At 47.6% G+C, this 21,398-nt stretch overlaps 6 protein-coding genes across 6 annotated transcripts, besides 1 other annotated feature; 5 read left to right on the top strand and 1 right to left on the bottom strand.

Annotated features, from left to right (window-relative positions):
- Window positions 1-736: 736 nt before the first annotated feature.
- On the top strand, window positions 737-2,459 carry CTRU02_215294 (phosphatidylinositol-glycan biosynthesis class S protein; the record flags this gene model as incomplete). The annotated part of the gene is made up of 2 exons (XM_036731489.1): window positions 737-1,006; window positions 1,080-2,459. The coding sequence occupies 2 exons, from the start codon at window positions 737-739 to the stop codon at window positions 2,457-2,459; spliced, it is 1,650 nt and encodes a 549-aa protein (XP_036576697.1).
- Window positions 2,460-3,262: 803 nt separating this feature from the next.
- CTRU02_215293 (putative acid phosphatase) lies at window positions 3,263-4,662 on the top strand (the record flags this gene model as incomplete). The annotated part of the gene is made up of 2 exons (XM_036731488.1): window positions 3,263-3,510; window positions 3,600-4,662. The coding sequence occupies 2 exons, from the start codon at window positions 3,263-3,265 to the stop codon at window positions 4,660-4,662; spliced, it is 1,311 nt and encodes a 436-aa protein (XP_036576696.1).
- Window positions 4,663-7,647: 2,985 nt separating this feature from the next.
- CTRU02_215292 (nte family protein) lies at window positions 7,648-10,336 on the top strand (the record flags this gene model as incomplete). Its single annotated transcript, XM_036731487.1, has 3 exons — window positions 7,648-7,935; window positions 8,012-10,181; window positions 10,221-10,336. 3 exons carry the CDS (start codon window positions 7,648-7,650, stop codon window positions 10,334-10,336), a joined length of 2,574 nt encoding a protein of 857 aa, XP_036576695.1.
- Window positions 10,337-11,433: 1,097 nt separating this feature from the next.
- On the top strand, window positions 11,434-12,094 carry CTRU02_215291 (uncharacterized protein; the record flags this gene model as incomplete). Its single annotated transcript, XM_036731486.2, has 2 exons — window positions 11,434-11,778; window positions 11,855-12,094. The coding sequence occupies 2 exons, from the start codon at window positions 11,434-11,436 to the stop codon at window positions 12,092-12,094; spliced, it is 585 nt and encodes a 194-aa protein (XP_036576694.2).
- Window positions 12,095-13,099: 1,005 nt separating this feature from the next.
- On the bottom strand, window positions 13,100-14,385 carry CTRU02_215290 (gamma-tocopherol methyltransferase; the record flags this gene model as incomplete). The annotated part of the gene is made up of 4 exons (XM_070206427.1): window positions 13,100-13,274; window positions 13,326-13,443; window positions 13,505-14,067; window positions 14,240-14,385. The coding sequence occupies 4 exons, from the start codon at window positions 14,383-14,385 to the stop codon at window positions 13,100-13,102; spliced, it is 1,002 nt and encodes a 333-aa protein (XP_070059866.1).
- A 938-nt stretch (window positions 14,386-15,323) lies between these two features.
- Window positions 15,324-16,370, top strand: CTRU02_215288 (uncharacterized protein; the record flags this gene model as incomplete). The annotated part of the gene is made up of 3 exons (XM_036731484.1): window positions 15,324-15,607; window positions 15,717-16,050; window positions 16,119-16,370. 3 exons carry the CDS (start codon window positions 15,324-15,326, stop codon window positions 16,368-16,370), a joined length of 870 nt encoding a protein of 289 aa, XP_036576692.1.
- Window positions 16,371-19,622: 3,252 nt separating this feature from the next.
- Window positions 19,623-19,688: a sequence feature (Short protein (CTRU02_215289, KAL0929645.1) was converted to a misc_feature.).
- Between the last annotated feature and the right edge of the window lie 1,710 nt (window positions 19,689-21,398).

The following is a 21,398-nucleotide window of genomic DNA, read 5'->3' as shown; positions in this document are numbered from 1 at the left end:
TTGCGCAAAGGGTCTAGCGACACAGATACAACAGAAGTCTTCTCCTGCATGTTGCTACATGGTAGAGTGAAGTGGACCCGGGTAACGGCATCCGAAGCGCCGACGGAACTTGCGTTACAAGCTCGCAGCAATAAGTTGCAAGGTCGTGTGGCGCAGGTGTCACCCTGGCGTCCCTCGGCTCGTATGGTCTAGTTGGAAAACGATGAAAATATGCCAAATGGTGTTGATGACCCACAGCGCTGAGAGTTGCGAACCTGCCAGTCTCGTTCCTCCTGCATTCGCTGGGCAGTATCGTGTCATGCGCCCATTGACGACGATGATGGTATGAGAGAGAAAGTTTGTCTATTCCCAATACTCTTGTAGATCTGTGCTTCTCTGGGGTATCTTTTTGAAGCAGCGGCAAATTATTGATTGCCAACCGAAGCGTCGATTAAGCTGTCAACTGAGCTTTGAGGGATGCTCGACACGGGTGCTCAGTAATCAAACCATGTATCTGATTCAGAGGCGTATCTTATCTCCATGTGACTGCTCACCTCAACGGAGTGCATCAAGGTGGTGTACTATGACAGCTATCACATTACATAATCATTCAATCGCAAGTACCCCTGTACCGCGCATTCAGCCCAGACGCCGTGTCATGTCGCTGGCATCCGCACTACGCCATTATCGATATACCATCTCACACTTCTCACCTCGACAACCGCGCAACCTGTCCTCAGCGTCGCCATAGACGGTCATGGCTGCCACAATGCCTGGCCACGACGACGCGGGCAGTCCGGCGTCCGGCGTTGCTGACCCAGCTACCATCTCCAAGCCGTCACCGCAGCCTCAAGTTCGGAAGGCTCCGCCTCCTGAAAAGCCATCTGATGTTCGCCGTCGTTCCTTCGTCATTCTCTCCTTCTGGGCCATCGTGCTACTTCTAGGCTTGCCCATATGGTGGATGACAACGTCAATTTACCGCGCCAATCTTCCCCTGTCCGGGATGGTCCAATGGGCAGATGGAAAGGTACGAGTGTTCTTCGTGTTTCCCTTCTGGCGCATGCTCACAGCCAGACCCCCGCTGACCATTCGCACATAAGGCTTGTCGTCCAGTCTTCCCCCTCCGAATTTCGGTACAGGCAAACAAACTACAGGACCAGGAGGCGCAGAACCTCCTCCGCCTTACTCAACATGCGCTCGATGACTTGAATGACTTTTCGGGCCACCATCTCCGACTACAGCTTGCCCCCCGCGACAACCTTGCCGCTTCCTTGCCCGAGGATGACTCGCAAGTCGCCTTGATGATTCGTCTCAGCCCAGGGGAATCTACCACAGCGTCGCTGAATCCGCATTCCCCTGTCCTTGATATCACCTACCCGCCCAATTCCATTCCGTCGCCTACCTCGTCTTCGTCCGCCCTTGCATCGTACATCGCCAACGAGTTGCGGTCTACATATGCTGAGGAACAGGCCATTATATCATACCTTCTTTCGGCGGCTTCTGGAGCGTCCGATGCGAAGCCCCAAGGCATGTCGCCAGAGGCGGCCGAGTCGCTCGCCAAGCGTACCACTCGCTCTCTGAGATATTCGCCGACATATCATCTGAGTTTCTCCCTCTTCACGAGTGGCTCCGTGCCCAATACATGGGAAATCGATGCGGCAATCCGGGATTACATGCAACCTATGCTCGACGTACTAAGCCCCATTCACAATTTCACGATTGATACCCAGGTGCAATTATATGCTACACCAGGCGCACAGTCACAGGTGCTGAGCAAGGATGATTTGGCGTCCTTTATCAATGCGGCCGAATGGCCCCTCTCTCCTTCCATCGGCGGTGCCCCGACAGTGAACTTCCTCTTGTTTGTTGGAAATCAAACAATTGGATTGGACTCGGGATCCGAAACATCCCAGTCCTGGCTGATCCCACAGTGGGGAACAGTTTATCTGCTGTCATTGCCGCCAACGACATCACATGTATCTGCGTCCACTCTTAAGCAGCCCATGCTCACCTTTGCCGGTCATCTGTTGTCTCTTCTTGGGACGCCCAAATCAGGTTCTCTCCCATTGCGACTGTCGACGTTGACGCGGATTCGATCGGCCGACCTGCTGCTGCGGGCGTCGTCAACCTTAGGGTCTCTTGCACGGCTCTCTCTAGCACTGCCTTCCATCTCAATCCCGCGTAATGTTGCCGACGGAGTCGCCAAAACAATGCATCATCTAGAGCTTGCCTGTACGAGCCTTGGCGGTCCTCAAGGACTGGAACATGCTAGAATCGCTGAGGCCGAAGCAGAGCGAGCATTTTTCGAGAAGAGCATGGTTGGACAGCTTTACTTCCCTGATGAACATAAGATTGCTGTATACCTTCCGCTCTTGGGCCCAGTTGGTGTGCCACTGGTCATGGGTCTGTTGAACGAAATCAAGGCCTGGAAGAAGAGGAGACGAGATAGAGCCGAGGCAGAGGCAAGAAAAAAGCGGTGATATAATGAGCGGAGGTGAAGTACCTCATAATGAATATTGAAATCAAAATCTCGCTACATGATTTGGATCATTCATCTTGTCAGCTTTGAATCCTTACGAGATTCTACTTCCACAGCGAGAATGTAGAAATTAAAGCACATGGCCAATCAGAATGGCCAGCTCGAAAAGACGACACAGGGTGAAGTCAAATCCGTGAGTCCTTAGAGGATGACGCAAGTGCACAAATTAACGTTGAGTTCCATCACTGATTTCCAAGGTGAACGTCGGTCAGGCCGGTGCAGTGGGGTAAGAAGCTTAGTGAAACGAGGTGACCCAAAGCAGGCCCAGGTGAGCGGCAGTGGCGCAGAGGGGCAGAAGTACGTATACTGCCCATTGGCGCGCTATAATCCCTGTGCATCTACGCCATCGCGAAGCTTGCTTTGCCCGTCTTGTATGCGAGGGCTTTACAAGCCTGCAGTCCCTGTCTGACGTCCCACGCTTCCCGGCATCCCGTCCCTACCCGACAGTATTAATCCGTTACGTCTTCCTCAAGGCTTAGCTTGGTTCACATCGCGGGGCGAAAATACGTAATCAGCAGCCTGCATTCCATCTAACCTCAACAGAAGAGCCTGTACATCCGCTCATCTGTTTGGTCCTCAACTTTATTTTCACCACATCCCAGCCTTCCGAACACTCTGATCTGCCGTGTTATAGTTCGTGAAGCTTTCTCTCAGCCAACCCCAAACCACCCAATTCAATATTGGTCGCCGCGCTGCCGCAATTTCTGACAACACGAGCGATGTCTCCACTATGAAGAGCAGAAAATGCTTCCCGAACCGACACTGAGCTTTACGCTCCCCAGCCTTCACGACGACACCGTCCTGGACTGTCGTGTCTATCACTGCCAGGCACTAAATCCGGCCGCCTCAAATCCGCCACCATGGAAGCGGCACGCCGCTATTGTTGCCCATCCATATGCGCCCTTGGGCGGGTGTTATGACGATCCGATCGTCGACATTATTGCAGGGAGTCTGTTACGACTGGGTTTTCTTGTAGGAACATTTAACTTTAGGTAAGAAAACTCCATGTATGACGAGCAGGAGCTTTGTTGGGGGGACGGGCAGGAGTTTGCATTGTTATTAACATGTCATTTGGGAATAGAGGGGCTTCCGGTTCAGCTGGCCGCACCTCTTGGACAGCAAAGCCAGAGCGCAGCGATTACATGTCATTTGTTGGTTTCATGGTCTACTACATGCACTTTCTCGATCCGTTTGGCGCGCACGCCGTGCAGTCACCGACATCAGTTCGCACCCCGTCAGCTGCCGACACGCAATCGAAGCAATCTCGGCCAGAACACCCACTGCTGCTCCTTGGAGGGTACTCGTACGGGGCGATGATTACAACACAGATACCACCCTTGACGCATATACTTGTACAATTTAAAACCCCTGCGGTCGGGTCCGCGGCTGCGGATATACGCTTGCGCGCACAGCACTTGGCCGAACAGCAGAACGTGATCTTAGCGAGCGCCAGGGCAGCACAGTCAATGTCACCGCGGAAGAAATATTTGGGTATGCGGGTCGGTGGCGATGAAGATAGTCAACGAAAGAGTCACGACTCACGGAGATCATTTTCCTTGGACGCAGAAGATAAGATTCGACGTGGTGTGAATGAGCTGCTAGCCAAAACGAAGAGACACCATCACAGGGGCGCCACACTCCCTGAAGAAAAGGAGGAGACGAGGCCGACACCTCAAGACACACCTCTAGCACTAGAGGAAGTTACTGGGTTGACACAGGTGCGGCCTGCATATCTCCTCGTATCTCCACTACAAGGCGTCATCACACATTTAGCGACCATGTCTTTTCTTCCCGCATCGGCAGGACGAGGGTTATTCGCTAGAGCGACTACGAAACCCCGGGAACAGGGAGCGCCGGCCTACACCTCTGATCACCGACAACTGAGTGAGACGAAATTGGTAGAAAACCAGACACTGGCCTTATTCGGAGACAAAGATGTTTTCGTACCGGTGGCTAAATTAAGAAGCTGGGTACAACGGTTAGAGGGCATCGTTGACTCGAAGTTCCATGGAGAAGAAGTTGCTTCAGCCGGGCACTTTTGGACAGAGGAGAAAGTGGCGTACATTCTCCGGGATAGGGTGGTCGAGTTCGCTGCAGCCCTGGTACAGACTGAGGATAAAACTGTTGATACGGGCGGGTCATGACGAGAAGGGAGAGGGAGAGGCACAAAGGGTTGGGCAAGTAAAGTTTCATCTCATGAACAAAACTTGGTTATATGAGAAAACTTGCAATATGAAGAGAGCATTGGTGACTTACCAAAGCAAACATCAGCGATAGGAATTTATGTGGCAAGGCTGCGGAGTAGACCAGAAGGTAAACGGGAATGACGTACAATATCCAAACTGAGATTCCAATTACGACAAAAGGTTTTGGTGGCTGATACTAGAGTTGAGTCAAGAGGGACGGTAACAGAAAGGAAAAAAGACCGGGTGTAGGCGCGCATCAAACAGGCGTAAGGGGAATACGTAGCCTAGATATGGATCCGGACCTAGGTCTGGGCCTGGATCTGGATCTGGGTCATGATCGCAAAACTGAAAGTGACAATTCAAAAGCCACGGGGCAATGGATGGGAGGGTATGTCATTTACCTAAAGTTGGGTTAGAATATGAATAGCATGAGACGCGACGGTGGAGAATGGGCGGACGTCTGATTCATGAACTGCAGAGAACCAAGCCCAAGTCAAGACTAGTCGGGTTAGGCCGGGTAACGAAAGTCTTGGGCAGCTCGTCACCATCAGAAGCTTCTGTGCGGCTAAGACGTAAAACGGCGACGGGCAAAACAGCCAGGCTGGGTGGATGCACGTTTCCGTGTGATAGAGGACACTGTTCTCCCCCCCTTTCTCACTAGCTCGGAAGTAGATACATTCCGTTGAATTTCCGAATCTTCAATGTGGCAATTGAAAACAAAATTGTTTAAAATGATCGTGGGGGTGGGAAGACTGGGAAGGCGCACGACAGTCTTGATGCCCTCAGACACTGCTTAGCCAGGTCTATTGTAGCAATCTCAAAAGGTACAGGTAATACAGCTTTTAAGAAAGCTGCATGCCGAGATAAGAAGGAAATGGAATGAACCGGAGAGTTCGTGGGGCGCCGCCGACATGTTCCGGGCTGTAACGGAATGATGGGTTGACAGTGACCCGTTGGGCGAGCAGTATCCAACGTCTATTTTGAGGTCGTGTAGAAATAGGAGCATGATGATAAGTGCAGGTACCCACAGACAAGCATACCCGCTTGTCCACGTCAGGGTTACGTTTGCTACATAGCTTCGTGCAGTCAGTCGTTGGTGAGCAAGGGAATAAAAATGTGAGAGAGAATGAATGGGAGTTTGACATATGTTAATTCGGTTAGGTAGTTCAACTTTCAACGTTTTGGGGGGGTCCCCCCCTTCCACTTCCGTTCTCAGCATGGTGAGTTGCGACAGGCCGTAATTGGCGGGCGACTTGCCTTTGTAGGGTACCAACAGTCCGCTGTTCGATGCACCTGGCCCCCCTTTCCAGTGCACTCGTGTCCCCGGTATCTCCAAAATGTGGGGGGGTCATCTGCCCCTGTAAGAGGGTCCTCCTTTCCTTGACCTCCTATTCGCCATCTAGTCCACCATCTTTACCTTACCTTTGCCTGTTGGTCCAGATCAACGAGGCGCTTATGCTTGTGTCTGTAGATTGCGGGGAATACGTAGCAACAGAAAATGGACTGGTGGGGGGTGCGTAAGTCGAATCGGTTGTTGCTGAGTTGCCCATCACGTCTGCTCTGACACAGCGACACTGGCACGTGGAGCCTTGAAGCAGAGGTACGTATTCTAATTCACGTACCTATTTCTGTCCTTTTGTTTTTGGGGGGAAGGGGCGGCTGCTGGATCAGCTTGCCTACCACCGAGGCAAACAGACAATTTCCGTCGTCGCGTCCACCTTCTTCAGTATTCTGTTCTGGATTTTGGAAGGTCTGCCCCGTCTCGCCGCTACTCTTACTACTGGTAGTGAATTTCCCCCGCCTCTCTCGCAACAGTGCATTTTTGGACCCTTGTGGAGGCTTTTGTGGGGAATCACCGGACGGATTGCCCCGCTGTACTATCTTGCATTGCACCGGATTCATATTCCGCTCCATTTGGCGGTCACAGTACCCCCGTCTGGGGGCCCCTGCAGGTGTCATCACCGCCCATCATCGTCGCCCGTCTTGATCTTCTTCCCCATCCCCCACGACTTCTCGCATCATCTCCGTCGCCGGTATCCCATTTTCCCCTGCTGCCCTCCTCCCCAGCCCGCTGGAGGCAAGCATTTTCATACCTCAAATTCGTTGCTTGCGTTTGTCGTCCCTAGCACTCGCCAAATTCCAACTACTTGGGCGCCCGTCCTACGAATGCTATCCGTCGAGTCCGTTGCTTCACCTCGTCCCTCCGTTCCAACCTCGTCCGGCCATCTACCAACCACCGCCCTCCTTTTGCGCCCACCTGTTCTTCCTTTCCCCTTCTCGGCTGTCGCTCTCTTCTCTCAAAATCATAGGACAGGATAGGACAGAGTGACTTGGCCCACAACCTCGCTCCAAGTCACCTCTCTAGGGCCGGTTTGACCGGTCATCTGTGCTTCGGAGCTGCATCCTTTCCTTGTCTACCCACTGGGCTGACATGATCTGACTATCCTGTCTCGAGTCCTTGTTTTTCGTGTTTGTTCGTGCCACCTGCGACCGCATCATCAACGCGTTCTTGAATTACATTACAACGGCTTTCACTGCCTCTGCCGCTCTGTCGAGCCCTACTTCTTCCTCCTTCCCACTATCCTACGTCAACCACTCGGTAGGCGACCGAGTCTGCGCCCCTACGCCGCCATCTATACTTCTTCTTCCTTCCTACCTACTCTCTGCATACCAATAAATACCTGTACCTAGTTACGAAACCCCGCAGTAACAGCTACGATATGCTGGTGCGGATGCTCTGACCGCCTCGCTGCAATCCACCGTCGACCGAAGCAGAAGACAAAAGCACATGTCAGAAGTCTGCTACACCATTGCACTTTCAGGCTGTGATGCGACACGGACGGTACCACGGCTGCCTTTCGTCCGCCGGCTCCTCCCCTTCTCCAAGCACTTTTTAGCCCTACCGACAACCCTACAACCCGGCTCGACTTCCTCGTCGTTACCATGAACGACGTTCTCATCAACTCCGTTCACCCTCTCCCTGCCATCCGGGTCAAACCCTCGTCGACCACCCCCGGTCCCGCACCCTCACTCAAGCCTGGGCGCTCTGCCTCTATCAAGAAACAGCATCAGCCGCCATCCCGTAGTGGCGCTCTCGATTCTATATCCCGTGCCATCAAAGGTGCCAACAACCTGGTCTTGTCTCTCCGCGATGGTCTATCCGAACTCGAGCGAGAGAACCGAAGGAAACAAGATGAGCGGAAGCAGATTCTGTCGTTACGCATGAAGGATGCAAGTATTTTCTATAAGCGCTTTGCATAACATCGGCGTTATAACTTTCTAACTTTGCTAACTCTTTATTCTACAGGCCAACACTAGAAAACAGTGGCAAGAAGCTGCCGAGGAGCTTGACATCCTTGAAGAAAATGACCTTTGGAAGTTGGATCCCTACACAGGCGACTATTACCCCGGATTAATCGAAGCTCGCTTGAAAGAACTCGACGATGCGCGGACAAATTGCGATACCCGAGCCATGATGCACCTCGTACGCACCGCCCTCTGCAGAGACCTCGGCGGCATGGGGAATGTCGATCTGTACAGGCATTCCTACGTTGGAACCAAACAACTCATAGAACGCTACGTAGACTCGGCTATCCAGACCATCGACGGTCTCGTTGAAAAGAGCCAGTATGCCCTGCCAGAGGGCATGGGGCAAAGAGATATCCTTGAGAGCGTTTTGTTCGCCCGCCAGAGCTTTGGCCGGAGTGCATTGCTTCTGAGCGGAGGTGGAACCTTGGGTATGTCCCACATCGGCGTCCTGAAAGCCCTTTTCGATGTAAAGCTGCTGCCGCGCATCATATCGGGTGCCTCAGCTGGCTCCATCGTGTCTGCCGTTATATGCACCAGGACCGACGAAGAAATACCCCGCCTCATCAAGGAGTTCCCGTATGGCGATCTTGCCGTTTTTGATGCCGAACAGAATCCTGACGGAGTCTTCGATCATATGCGAAGACTGCTCACCGAAGGCAGTTGGTCCGACATCAAGCACCTGACCCGTGTGATGCGAGGCCTAGTGGGAGACCTCACGTTCCAGGAAGCATATAACCGGACACGGCGAGTCTTGAACATTTGCGTTTCCACCGAATCCATGTACGAATTGCCGCGTCTACTCAATTACATCACGGCACCCAACGTCATGATATGGTCGGCAGTGGCTGCATCGTGCTCCGTTCCGCTGGTGTTCAGCGCGGCTCCATTATTAGTCAAGAACCCTGACACCGGCGAGCATATGCCCTGGAACCCGACGCCACAGAGATGGATTGATGGCTCTGTTGACAATGACCTGCCCATGACGAGGCTGGCTGAAATGTTCAACGTGAATCACTTCATTGTTTCTCAAGTAAACCCTCACGTCGTGCCCTTCTTGGCGCGGGATGACCAGCTGGAACCCGAGGATACATCGAACCGTCGAACAGGCTTCTCGTCCAACAAACAGGAGCTCGATTGGGTCTATACACTTACGGCACTTGCCAAGGACGAGGCTTTGCACCGCCTGCACTTCCTCGCCGAACTTGGTGTCTTCCCGAATGTTGTGACGAAGCTTAGGAGTATTCTCAGCCAGAAGTACTCGGGTGACATAACCATTTTGCCAGAAATCAACGTTCATGATGTCCCGAAAATTCTCAGCAATCCAACCCCAGAATTCATGCTACGGGCTTGCCTGATGGGCGAGCGGGCTACGTGGCCGAAGCTCAGTCGAATTCGCGACCGCTGCGCCATTGAGCTCGCCCTTGATCGAGCTGTACATCGCCTGCGTGCCCGCGTAGTCTTTTCTGATAGTCAAGTAGATCTGCGCCGACTCACCACCGGTATCGTCCTTCCACCTCCATGGCCGAAATCAACAGGATGTACAAAATTGGCTCCGCCCGGCGGCCCTGCTACCGCCCTGGATACAGAGATTGTCAAGAACCGCCAGCGAAGATGCTCAGGCAGTAGTGTTCAGCTCATGGCGCACCACCGTCGCATGATGGATAATGTGCTTACAGATGAAGAAACAGAAGAAGAGGAGCGCCTTGAAATGCGCTCAAGACACGGTCATGCAAGCTCATCGCCTGTTGTCGTCCGCAAGCCTCGCCTCAAAAGGGCGGCCAAGAGTCATTTCAATGTATCGTTGGCTCGGGGGCCCATGACGAGCCCCATTAACCCAGCACAACTCGAGGCCGTTGAATTTGATTTTGGAAAACCTGTAACGCCGCCCCTACATCGTTCGCGACACTCGGAAGGTTCACTGTCACACAGCCTGAGCATGACCCCTGCCATCGAAGCCGATCCAGCGGCTCCAGCGTCAAGAGGCGAGGTGACATCACATACAGAGCTCGAAACATCAGATTTGCACTCTTCTGATGGGGATGTAGAGTCTCGCACAGAGGACACAATGTCAGATGTCGACCCATACAGCCAGAACTGGTTACACGATGAAACAGTAGCCCCAAAGGACAAACCCCTTTCCGAGGTCAGCAGTCGTGAGCTTGTTTCGGTGGGCGATCCTGTAGGGGGACTCTGGGATTGACTCGTAGATGGGAGGGTGAGCTCCTCGGACGAGGAAAACAAAACAAGCGAGAAGAAGGGAGTGGTTGAGCAAGTGGCCGATGAAGACGACGTTCTCAGGTCCAACTGGATGAGCTGGGACTAGTATCTATAGTCAGCAGCAGGATATTACGGGTCACAATTGCATGATAGAGAAGCTAAGTCAGGGTCTCATAACTGGAACTGGCTACGCAGAGACAAGAGCATCCTTATCGGGAGTCCGGCGCAGCATTAAAACGGCATCTCAGCATTGCAGACATTGTAGGCTGGCGATTGTTGGGTCATTAAAGTAGATCGATTATTCACCTGACATCAGACAATTTAAGATATTTCTCTACGCCGTCGCTGGAAAAAGTACCCGGTACTGTATGGCACAGGTCTTTCGAGAGCAACATTACTTGTGCTTTGTACCGTTAAGCTCTTTGTAGGTCTCGGAGTGGAATTACCAGCTGTGCCAGACGCTCAACCTCAGCATCTCAGTCAAGATGCATGTGAACAGCAGGACAAAATTGTGTGCAGCGCATTTGGGGTAACCCAATGGCAAAATCTTCTTTCTGGACTATGCATGTGCCCTTTAATAAGGAGCCCCTCCATCCGTGGCACGATGGTGTTCATGATAGTGCGACGGCTAAAGCTCCGCTCGTTCTCGATTGAGACGAGCAGTGGCGGCGGCGAATATGCGGAATCCAGGTTCAAATCGCAGAGACCGCATTCATCCACGGTTCAAACCTGTAAATGTAACGTGGTTTGATTAAGAGCTGAAAGCTAGGATGGGCCTCGCCAACCAAGCAAGACAGAACCACGTCTGGTTCCGGCCCTCTCTGGTCAAGTAAGCGATGTTACCGGTTGACCCAATGAGCAACGAACTATCCAGGAGCCCGGAAAGTCGCACCAGCGGCACGAATATTAATTTGCTGGATATATACCTAATTAACCGACGCATATCTAGCGAGCCGTCACATATCAGGCGGTCTGGGCCTCTTTTCGACCCAGAACCTTTCCCATGGTAGCGAAACGCACGAAAAGTTTGTACCTATGAGCAGCTCCCCGAATCTCGAAACCTCGAAAGACGTGATGAAGTCTCTCGGTCTATAAAGGGGAGAATATCCATCGCAACAGGAATACATGATCGCCTCCCACACGCAGAACCATTTCACGCAAAGACAGATTCTTCACACAAGGCCTTCTTCGCCGCAGTATAAAATGGTTCGGTTCACTGCAATTCTTCTGGCACTCGCAACTACCAGCATTGCTGGGGCATTGCGGGTGAAGTCTCTGGCACACAGTGGTCCTGCTTGTCCTCAGGATGCCAAGGTGACATGGTCTGGCAGCCTCGACGATCTGACCATCACGCTGCCAGACTTCAGCGAAAGCTTGGCCGCCGGCCAAATCACAAGCTGCCAGGTCCATGTGCTTCTCGACCAGGGTGAGCCTGGTAAGGCATTGCTTTTGCAGGATGTTGTCGTCCGGGGTGGACTCTACCTCAGTGCCAACGCCGAGGTCGACTTTCATACGACGGCGTACTGGAGTGAGACTGCATCAGACACTGTGCGTAGTTTCCCTTTTTTTTATTCTGGCTCTGATACTCAGCTAGAAGAGAAGAAGTTAACATTGGATGTTCCAGGTCACCAAGCAAACGAGCACGTCAGCGGGCTCCAGTGCCGTTGTTCGCAACGTTGCCGTGGCCCAGCGCCTGAACTCGGCGTCAACCTGCGTTGGCAAAGACGGCTATGTGGGCATCCTCAATGTTACTTTCCGCATCGTCTCGAAGGGAGGCAGCCGGGTAGTATTTGGGAAAGAGCGAAAAGACAGTGGCACATCACCTGTGACGGAACTGCTCACCTTCGCATGGCAAAGCTGTTAAGCAGTTTGTTATGGATTGCAAGGGGTCAGAAAAGGATACTTCGGTTGCCAACATTTGTAGTAGGGTTTATGATGGTAGCTTCAATCTATGCTTGTGTTATCATATGTAAGAGCGCCATCTCCTCGGCATTGGTTCATAAGTCTTCACGGTACCTTCCTTCAGATTGTGCTGGTTGTGGGTGTGGTCGCCTGAGGGAATGAGGCAGATACTCCATGCTTCATGCCAGATCATAGGGATAAACTAATGAGAGAGCTGTGCTGTATGAATGAACAGGCAACGTTACCCTCCCGGTCTTGTATTGACAAGCCATGTTCATTCCACCATCAACTATATCCTTCCTAACTCTATCTCTGCCACCTAACCATGCTTATTCACGTCCCTCTATTCTATGTATCCCGCGAGCGAAGCGAGGAGCCATAAGACTAAGACTCTCAAGAACGAGCCTAGCAAGGGTAAAGAACAGCAACTTGCGTCTTGTTAGATTACCAATACATGTTATATTTCCCCAGCTAGTACTATTGTTATCATGTTCAGGCATATCCAATAACAGATTGTCAATGTGGATTCGCCCCTCATGGCATGTGTGAGCCGCAAGGCAACCTGCTGGTACTTCAAACCCAGCATAGACTGTCATAGGTCCGGTCGAAATTCGTGACTGAGGCGGCCAGAAACGTATCACTCGCGCACAAATACCACAATTGACACCGTTCTTATAGCGCTTGCAGTCGGTATCAGCACCGGATTGTCTGGATTCATACATTCTGGTCAGTCTAAGAAAGAACAAAAGTTATTCCAACCCCATACGGACGCCACTACATCAATGCACTTGAAATGCTCTGCACAGATACACAGAGATATACGGCAGTCATCTGCGATATGTTATTATCCACTGCGCACTTTATGTTGTTTCATTATTGACCGGTAGTGCGCCATCTGCCATTCTGGAGACACGCCTTCGCATGCGCTGCTTGGAGTCACGAGCAGCAACCCTGAAATATATTATTTTCAGCTGCTGATATTGCTCGGCTTCTCGAACGACATTACGGCATACTGAAAGGTGCCATTCGCATAACCTCGTCTCATCGCACGGAAGGACTGCAGAAAAGCAATCCCGTCACGGCCTTGACTGAGAGCGAACGCCCAGAGTGAGGGATTCTGCACAAGAGACCACGTTATGTCCCTGGCTTTAGAATTAGTAAGATCACTAATGATAATGGAGGAAGAAACTTACCAGGTTCTGCTCACGTCTTTGCTAATGTCCTTGGGCCCTGCGAGCAGTGTGAGTCCACTCTTTTTGGCCAGGTCCACGTAGCCTGTTTGGGTGCAGAGAGGAGGGAGAAGCATGCCATCTGAAATGGGTTAGTTGAGGTGGGAAATACAATGGGCAACAAAGCTGTCCCATAGGGATACTGGCGCGGCTACCTTCGATTGGCTTGATGTCGTTGTTGAAATCTGTCTCGTTCAGGCCCTCGGCCTTGAACCAGTCTGCCAGTGCCAGTTTGCCACCAGGTCTGAGGACTTTGAATGTGTTCTCGAAGAAGAGTGCTTTATTGGGAAAGTGGCTTAGCGCCTCACTGATCCAAACAGCATCAAATGAGCCGCCCTGTTCAGCAAAAAAGTCGCCCATCTTCTCTGCGTCAAGTTCAATGAAGCGGACCTTGCCACGACCAAGTTTGAAAAACCCATCGGCATCTGAATCAACGTCAGGCTTCTCCTGGTCCTTTTCTGCCTCAGCTCTAGTGAGCCGATTGGCAATCTCTACTTGCTTCGTTGATATGGTAATGCCTGTAACCGAACAGCCGAGCGTCGACGCCAGGTAACGAGAGGTGCCGCCGATGCCACACCCAACATCTAGCACCACGCTGTTTTCACTCACGCCTGAAAGTTTCAGGAGCAACTGAATGAGATTGACTTGTGCCTCCTCCTTCGTCTGAGAGTCATTCTCCCAGTAGCCATGGTGAATGTGCTCGCCCCTGGGACGCATGCAATTAGCCAGCCGCTGGATTTGAAGGGTCTCTCATGCACACAATATCGAACATCAAGAATTGTTGCAAGGGGTGTATTGGTGGAGTTACAGGAATGCGAATGGAGAGTTTGTTTCTTTAAAGATGCGAACTGATAACTGGGAGTGCAGGTACAACATACCAGAGGCTCAGATAATAATCACTGGCGAGATCATAATGTAGCTTGATCCTGTCTTTGAGTGCCTGCATGGTCGAGTGAGCTAAGCCGAGGGGGGTCTCATACTGTTGACTGAGACTCGTCGCTGAATTGTCCACTGTGGCGGCCATATTGAGGAGCAACTGGTGGGCAGGGTGGCTTTCAAAGCAAGAGCAGAGATACTTCAATTTTGAAATGAAGGTAGTGTTTACTTTACTGAAAATATATAAGTGCTCAGGAACTGACAAAAAGGGGCAAGCAACAGAGGAACAGCTGGAGCTTTAGGAGCTTGGGCGCATGTCAACTATCCCCGCATCACATTAACGTGTCCTCAAGTAAGCTACCTGGACCTAGGGCATAGGGGTTTCTCTCCGGAGTGTACCGGTCATGTTGGGGGCAGTAAGTGAGGGAATTGAAACGTCATCTTTTTCCGTTGGGTGAGACTTTGAAAGCTAAAGCGCCCAACTGCATGAAGTTGGTGCACGTCCCGTGATACCCCACGACAGGAACTACGGTGACATCAGATTTTACCCTTGGCTGGTTTACCTTCATATATCGTTTAAATAGAAAGCACCACTCGATACATATCACATGATTATTCACGTGTATTCGTTTTGTACCTAAAAATAGTATCTTGTTCAACAGGTCAAAGACGAGTCAAACTCAGCCCCAGCCACCGCATCGGCACATGTTGCACTTTTACGCCGTGGCAGTGCCCAGTCCAAGCCAGTGCCGGATGCCGTGTGGAACCCCTTTCATCTGCCAAACCCGTTTTCAAGGTGGAAACCAGACGAAAAAAAGGGAGAAACAGGGGAGGAGGGATGACGGGGAACTTAGCCCAGCCTCAGCCCAGTTCATGTCCGCGTAAGCAGCTCAGTTGCTTGTTTACGCACTTTTGCGCGTGCATTGTCCTGGTTGGGGCATGGGGCGCTTTTCATAAAAGTCATTTGCTTCCCGCCATCGAACAACGAAACGTTACAACTTTCCTCGTGTTTACTCTCATTTGCCATCCAGTTGACCATCACAGCAACATACACTCGTTTACTCCTAACAAATCAGCAAGCCAGCCATGGCACCAGTCCCCCTAATAACGGCTAGGCAAAGCCTCGCCCGCGCTGGCTCACTCGCAAGCCAAGCATGGAAACGGGCAGCAATTGTTGCACTTCCTGCCATCTCTGAAGCAACTCATCACACTCTCGCCCGTCGGAATCTCACAGTCAATCACACCCAAGGCGTAACCCTAGGCATTATTGGTGCTTACGCCGTCATAATCGCTATCCTCTGGAATGTTCCGTATCTGCGCCAGGTTTTATGGCCTTTTAAAATGCTCACAGTAGCTTTTCACGAATTTGGGTTAGTAACACACTCACTACACTTTCTACCATATTCTTCCTTTCCATTCTTAGGAACCAACAGTTCCTTCGGCACTTCTATACATTTTACTAACTACATGCTTAAATAGGCATGCCATCACAGCATGCTGTACTGGCGGCCACGTAATGTCCATTACTCTGGACCCCAATGAAGGTGGCAAAACCACTTTTCGCGGCGGAAGACAAGCTATCACCCTGCCGGCTGGATATCTAGGCTCATCGCTCATCGGTGGCCTGCTTGTCTTCTGTGGCTTCAACATTAACGCATCGAAGATCGCATCCATGGTTCTTGGCGTTTGCTTTTTACTGACGCTGTGGTGGGGTAAAAAGGACTGGCTGACCATTCTCACGGTTCTTCTCGCTGTCGGGGTGCTCATCGCTGCATGGTTTATTTCTCATGCCCAGGCTCTGAGATTCGTTGTTGTAAGTTCCCCCCCCCCCCTCTTGTTATTACCTCAGGGCCATAGACATTTAAATTAACATATGTTTAGCTCTTCATTGGCGTTATGAGCTCCCTTTACTCGGTCTGGGACATCTGTGATGATCTCATCCTCCGCAAAGTTAACAGCTCGGATGCAAGCGTTTTTGCCAAACGATATGGCGGTTCTTCTCGATGTTGGGGCCTTATCTGGTCCCTCATCAGCGTTTGCCTTTTGGCTGTTGCCATTGTGGCTGGCCTCGCCGCTTTCCCCCAATCTTTTGCCGAGCAAGAAAACGACTCGAAAAAGTTCCTGCCCACCTGAGGAGTACACGCAGTGAAGCATTCGCTCGACAGCCATTTGATTTATGCCAAACCGGGACGAACATAGGAAACTGAGAGCCAAGCAGGGTGATACAGCACGTGATAGTAGTACCACTATTGGTTCAGTGCTAATAGTTGGTGGAGCTTCCGTAAAACAGCATATATACTGTTTCTGTACAGCTCCTCTTTCCGGACGTTTACTGTTCTATGTTAACTAAATGTCCACAGTCGAGCTGGACGGTGTCGACTACTCGTAAAAGAGCATAGAGGCAGGTCACCTAATTGCGGGCGAGGAATTCACCACACAAAAGGTATTAAGGCGAGGACATTGAAGATGAGACTCGTCAGTCTGCCTGTGAGAGACTAGGCTTCGCTTAGTTCAATCTGCAATAGGCGTCGAGTGAATTCGAGAACACCTACGTACTGGCGTCACGGATTATTGCTGTCGATGAGTTTCATCCTTCGGCTAGGATGGGGATGAGGGGCAAACCTGCACAATTTGCCGGTGACGCTGGAATGCGTTAAAAGGCGTGCGCTAGGCTGAGAAACGACAATATTAGAGGAACTTCTGTTGGATGAAAGGCTGGAGATCGACGTGACGGCCTGCATACTAGAAAGCGCCTAAGAAGCTACATGTAAGAGCAGGGGCTCTATAAGATATGTACGGATATGACAATTGAAGGCCCTAAAACGCGCTCTATCACTTTTCTCATATTCTTTTCCGTGTACGGTGTGCAGAACGTGTTCGAACGCACGGGCGGCGGTTTTGCTTCTCTCTGGCTCATGCTGGGTTCATTGAATGCGTCGAATGTGGTAAACATCCCCTTATAACAAAGACTTTTTCATATAGAGGGCCTCACTCGGACGTTTCGTTCTTCCTCGGTAATTGGCGAGGTAAGGATGCTTCAAACATTTGGTGCTTTGACAAGGGTGTTAATCACAGTTCAACTTTGGTCCAGCAATTTTGAGTTTGCCAAACCCATTTCGTATCGAACGAGTCCACGCAAGCTATGGCAACACTACCCTAGCTCTATACAATTACCTCAGCTCTTCTGAGGTAGGTGCAATCAATGGTGATTCGACCATGAATGCTTTTCAGGTCTTGTGTACAGTTGAAGTTATTTTTAATGGGTGATAGACATACCAGGTCTTCTCTTACAATACCATCAAGACTATCGGTTCATTCGCCAAGGACTGTTGGGCTGCAGTTACATTGCGAGCCATTTGATGGGATGCTACGAAATTGAAGATTATGGGAGTGGTTTATAATTTTAATGCGCACACTTACAAACTGGTACTCTGTGAGCGGAAGAAAGGGTGTTCTTCAACTATTCCAGCGGGGCGTCGATGAGCTTATCCCAACCTAACATGTGTCAAATGTTGCGTGTCACAAACATCTCTCACTTAGCAGTAGTTGGGTAAATGAAGTAGCCTCACATGGATACGATGGACAGAATTTATATTATTCTGAGTCTATCATGGCTTTGTCGCCAGAGTTGTTACGGTTGGGACAAGCGTTGAATCTTAAACAGGGGTACAGGTATAGCCCGCAAGTATTCCATATGAAATGCAATTTTCCCCAGTCCTACAGGGCGACTGATTTCATTTGTGTAGGCACGACCAGGGTCGAGTAGTCACAGTTGAACTATGCTTGTAATTCCGAGCAATATGTACTAACTGCCCATCACTAGCCTTCATCGCCACTTTGTGTAAAATCTACTATTCATGTTATGTGAATTGAATCGATAAGATCAAGGCTGCAGCATTGCTCCCAGTGATTGAACGTTTATATCACAGTTGCAAACTTGAGCAACAGATACAAAAGAGGTTTAATGATCCTAGCGTGAGGATAGGCTTAAAATTACCCATCGGTGACCATATGGGAATTGATTAGTGATAGATAACTTGAGGCTATGGGTAAGACTTCCTGCAGGTTATATCGAAAAGAAACTGTATATATACCTATGCCTAACTAGGTACTAACTCTATACATATACTATGATATGCCTACGAAACTTAGACACAGCATCGACTACCCATGGGTAGCTAGGGGCGGTTATTTTCAAGCCTACGTGAGTACACTGGATAACATAATCCCATAGATTTACTAACCTGGCACATTGTCTCATTGCTATGAAACACCATGGCATAGGGTGCCATTGCATGCGCATGACTCCTCTGCGGTGTCCATCTCAGTTTACAGCATAGGTACCTGGGGGCTGTGGGGTTAAAATTCGATCGGTTGATCCAATCCAAAACTTCAACTGTTAAAGTGCATTTGATTACCGACTTATCACCAGGGACATATGCAGGTCACAAGACTAGGCAGGCCATGTACCCGAATGAGGGTTAGCCAATGCTAGCTCAAGCTGATGGTATTGCAACATACAAGATCAGCCGAGATACATGCGCGAAATGAGGTTCGAAATGATACTATTTGCGAACAGTTTCTGAATATCATAGCAATGTGTGGATGAAAGCTTGTCCTAGCATCTCGTCCAGAGGCTGAGGCAATTTCAACTTGGCTATTAGAGGTTCAGGAACCAGGTCACGCCAACCCAACATTCCATGACCGTCAATCAAAACCAAGTTTCTGCCTTTTATCTCATCGAACTTGAGTTGGAGGCAGGTGCCAGCTCCCGAGGAATGTTAAGCCTCTATAGTACTTTTCTTAGTGCTAGCCACAAGTAATGCAACTCTGCGGAACCTCTTTGGTGTAGATATTATAAGTTTGGTGGGGTACCAGTACCTATTCACCTTACAGACCCGCTGGCGATCGTAACCGGTAGCACTGGGAGATAAAACGCACTTCCATGCCAGAGGTTCAAATGGCGGCGAAAGATTGGGAGCACTGTATTAGCTGCCAGCGAGGAGGATTTGCCCCAACCTATCACATATTTGTTCTCTTAGGTTGAAGTCAGCATTGGTTCTTGCCAAGACGACATCGCGACATATTTACCTATTGTAGGAAACTTCTTTACACAATGGATAGCCTGGTTTAAGAGCTACTATTTTCATTGTCAGGTTGTTGGCATGTTAGCGTGCGTAAGTGGGAATCGCGATGTTACTAGACGATGAGGCACTCACAAGACAAGATACTCTTTAGGTCAAGGGGGAACAAAAGACAGAAGGGCCTTTCTAGAAAGCCCCAGTGTTATAGCTACGGAGAGTGCAGCTCCCTAGAGCGTTGAATTGGACGAGTAAGAAATGGAAACTGAAGTGGAAACGTGCACCAGAAAAATATAAGTGTGTTTTAATTTGGAATCTGTACATACGACCATACCCACTGGAGAACTCGGGATCCCGTCCGCTCTCCCATAGATAAGCCAGTGAGGGCCGGATTAGTAGTTGGGTCGGTGACGACCAGCGAATACCTGGTGTTGTATGTTTTTAAATCGTTATTTTACTTTATTTTTATTATTTAACTAATATAATAAGCTACTTAGTAAATATAGAGTTATTATAAGTATATTATGTAAATTAGAATCTTATTTAAATCTAAAGCTAGTTAAATACTTAAAATATAATATAATAAATACTTTAATATAATTATATTTATTTAATATATATATAAGCTTTAGAATTAATAGTTATTATTTTAACCCTTTTTTTCTCTAAATATATTTAATTAATATTATTTATAACTAGAATTTAAGATAATATTATTATCTAATTATTTTACTATAAGTATAACTAGCTAAAGACTATATTAATAACTATTTAAAAGTTATAGAAATATAAAAATAATAAGTTTTTTATACTCTAGTAACTAAATATTACCCTACTAAAATAAAGAGACTTATAAGCTAAATAATAATATAGTTTCTCTACTTAATAAGAAAAATGATTATTATACTTTTAAATTAAAAGTTAAATATAGTAATACTACTTTTTTATTTTATAATAATTATACTTTAGTTAAGCTAAATACTTTAGTTTATTAAATAAATTAAAGATTAGATAATATATAATTATAATATATCTTATCATTAGTATATATATATTATAAGTATAATATATTTCCTTACTTTTTATTAACTTAGGATTTTAAGTTTAAAATTAATAAGATAATATTAAATACTTAAAACTATAAATATATAAAATATTTTATTTAGAACTAAAGCCTTTTTATTAATTCTTTATTACCTCTTTTTAAGACTTTAATTACTTTTATTAAGAAGATAATAAATAGTCTTAAACTTTATATTATATATAGTTACTAACTTAGCAGTTCTGTTATATAAAATAATTATAATAGTCTTTTAAATAGTAATAATAGTAAGACTAATAAATTCAAAGTTCTTATAAAAATAAAAATAAAGTATTAGTTAATAAAAAATCTATTTACTTATACTTATATTTACTTATTATTACTACTTATTTAACTTTAAAACTATTTTATTTCTACTTTTATTATTATTTTTATTATAGATTTAACGCTTACTTATTATTATTATATACTAGTAGAAAAACTTTTTAAATATTTTTCTAAAAATATTATATCTCCTTTTATTTAAAGAATCTTAGGAACTATTTTGGTTTTATTTCTCTTAAATTATTTAATACTAACTTAAATTATATACTTAGTAGTAAGTCTATATATTTTAATATATATATATATATTAAAGTATTATACTTAGTTTATTACTAACTTTATATTAATAAGCTATTTATATATTTTTAAGCTTTTTGAATAATACTAATATAATATAATAATAATAATATTATTATTAAATTTTTACTTTTATTTTCTATAAGCCTTTATTAGTAAATTATATATATACTATTATTCTATTTAATTGAATAACTAATAGAGTAAAAGAGAACTAACTAGACTTTTATATTTTATTTAATAAATAAAGACTTGTAACTTAATAACTTTTTAAGATTAAGTTTTATTAAATCTTTTATTATATTGCTTTTAAAGATTTTAAACTACTTACTATTATAAATATTTTAATACTTATTAATAATACTTAAAACTATATTAAAATCTTTACTAAGAATATTATTTAATTTAAAATAAGTA

Source organism: Colletotrichum truncatum, assembly GCF_014235925.2.
Source record: "Colletotrichum truncatum strain CMES1059 chromosome Unknown Contig_0015, whole genome shotgun sequence".
Lineage (NCBI taxonomy): Eukaryota > Fungi > Ascomycota > Sordariomycetes > Glomerellales > Glomerellaceae > Colletotrichum > Colletotrichum truncatum.
This window is presented reverse-complemented; position numbering and strand designations above follow the sequence as displayed.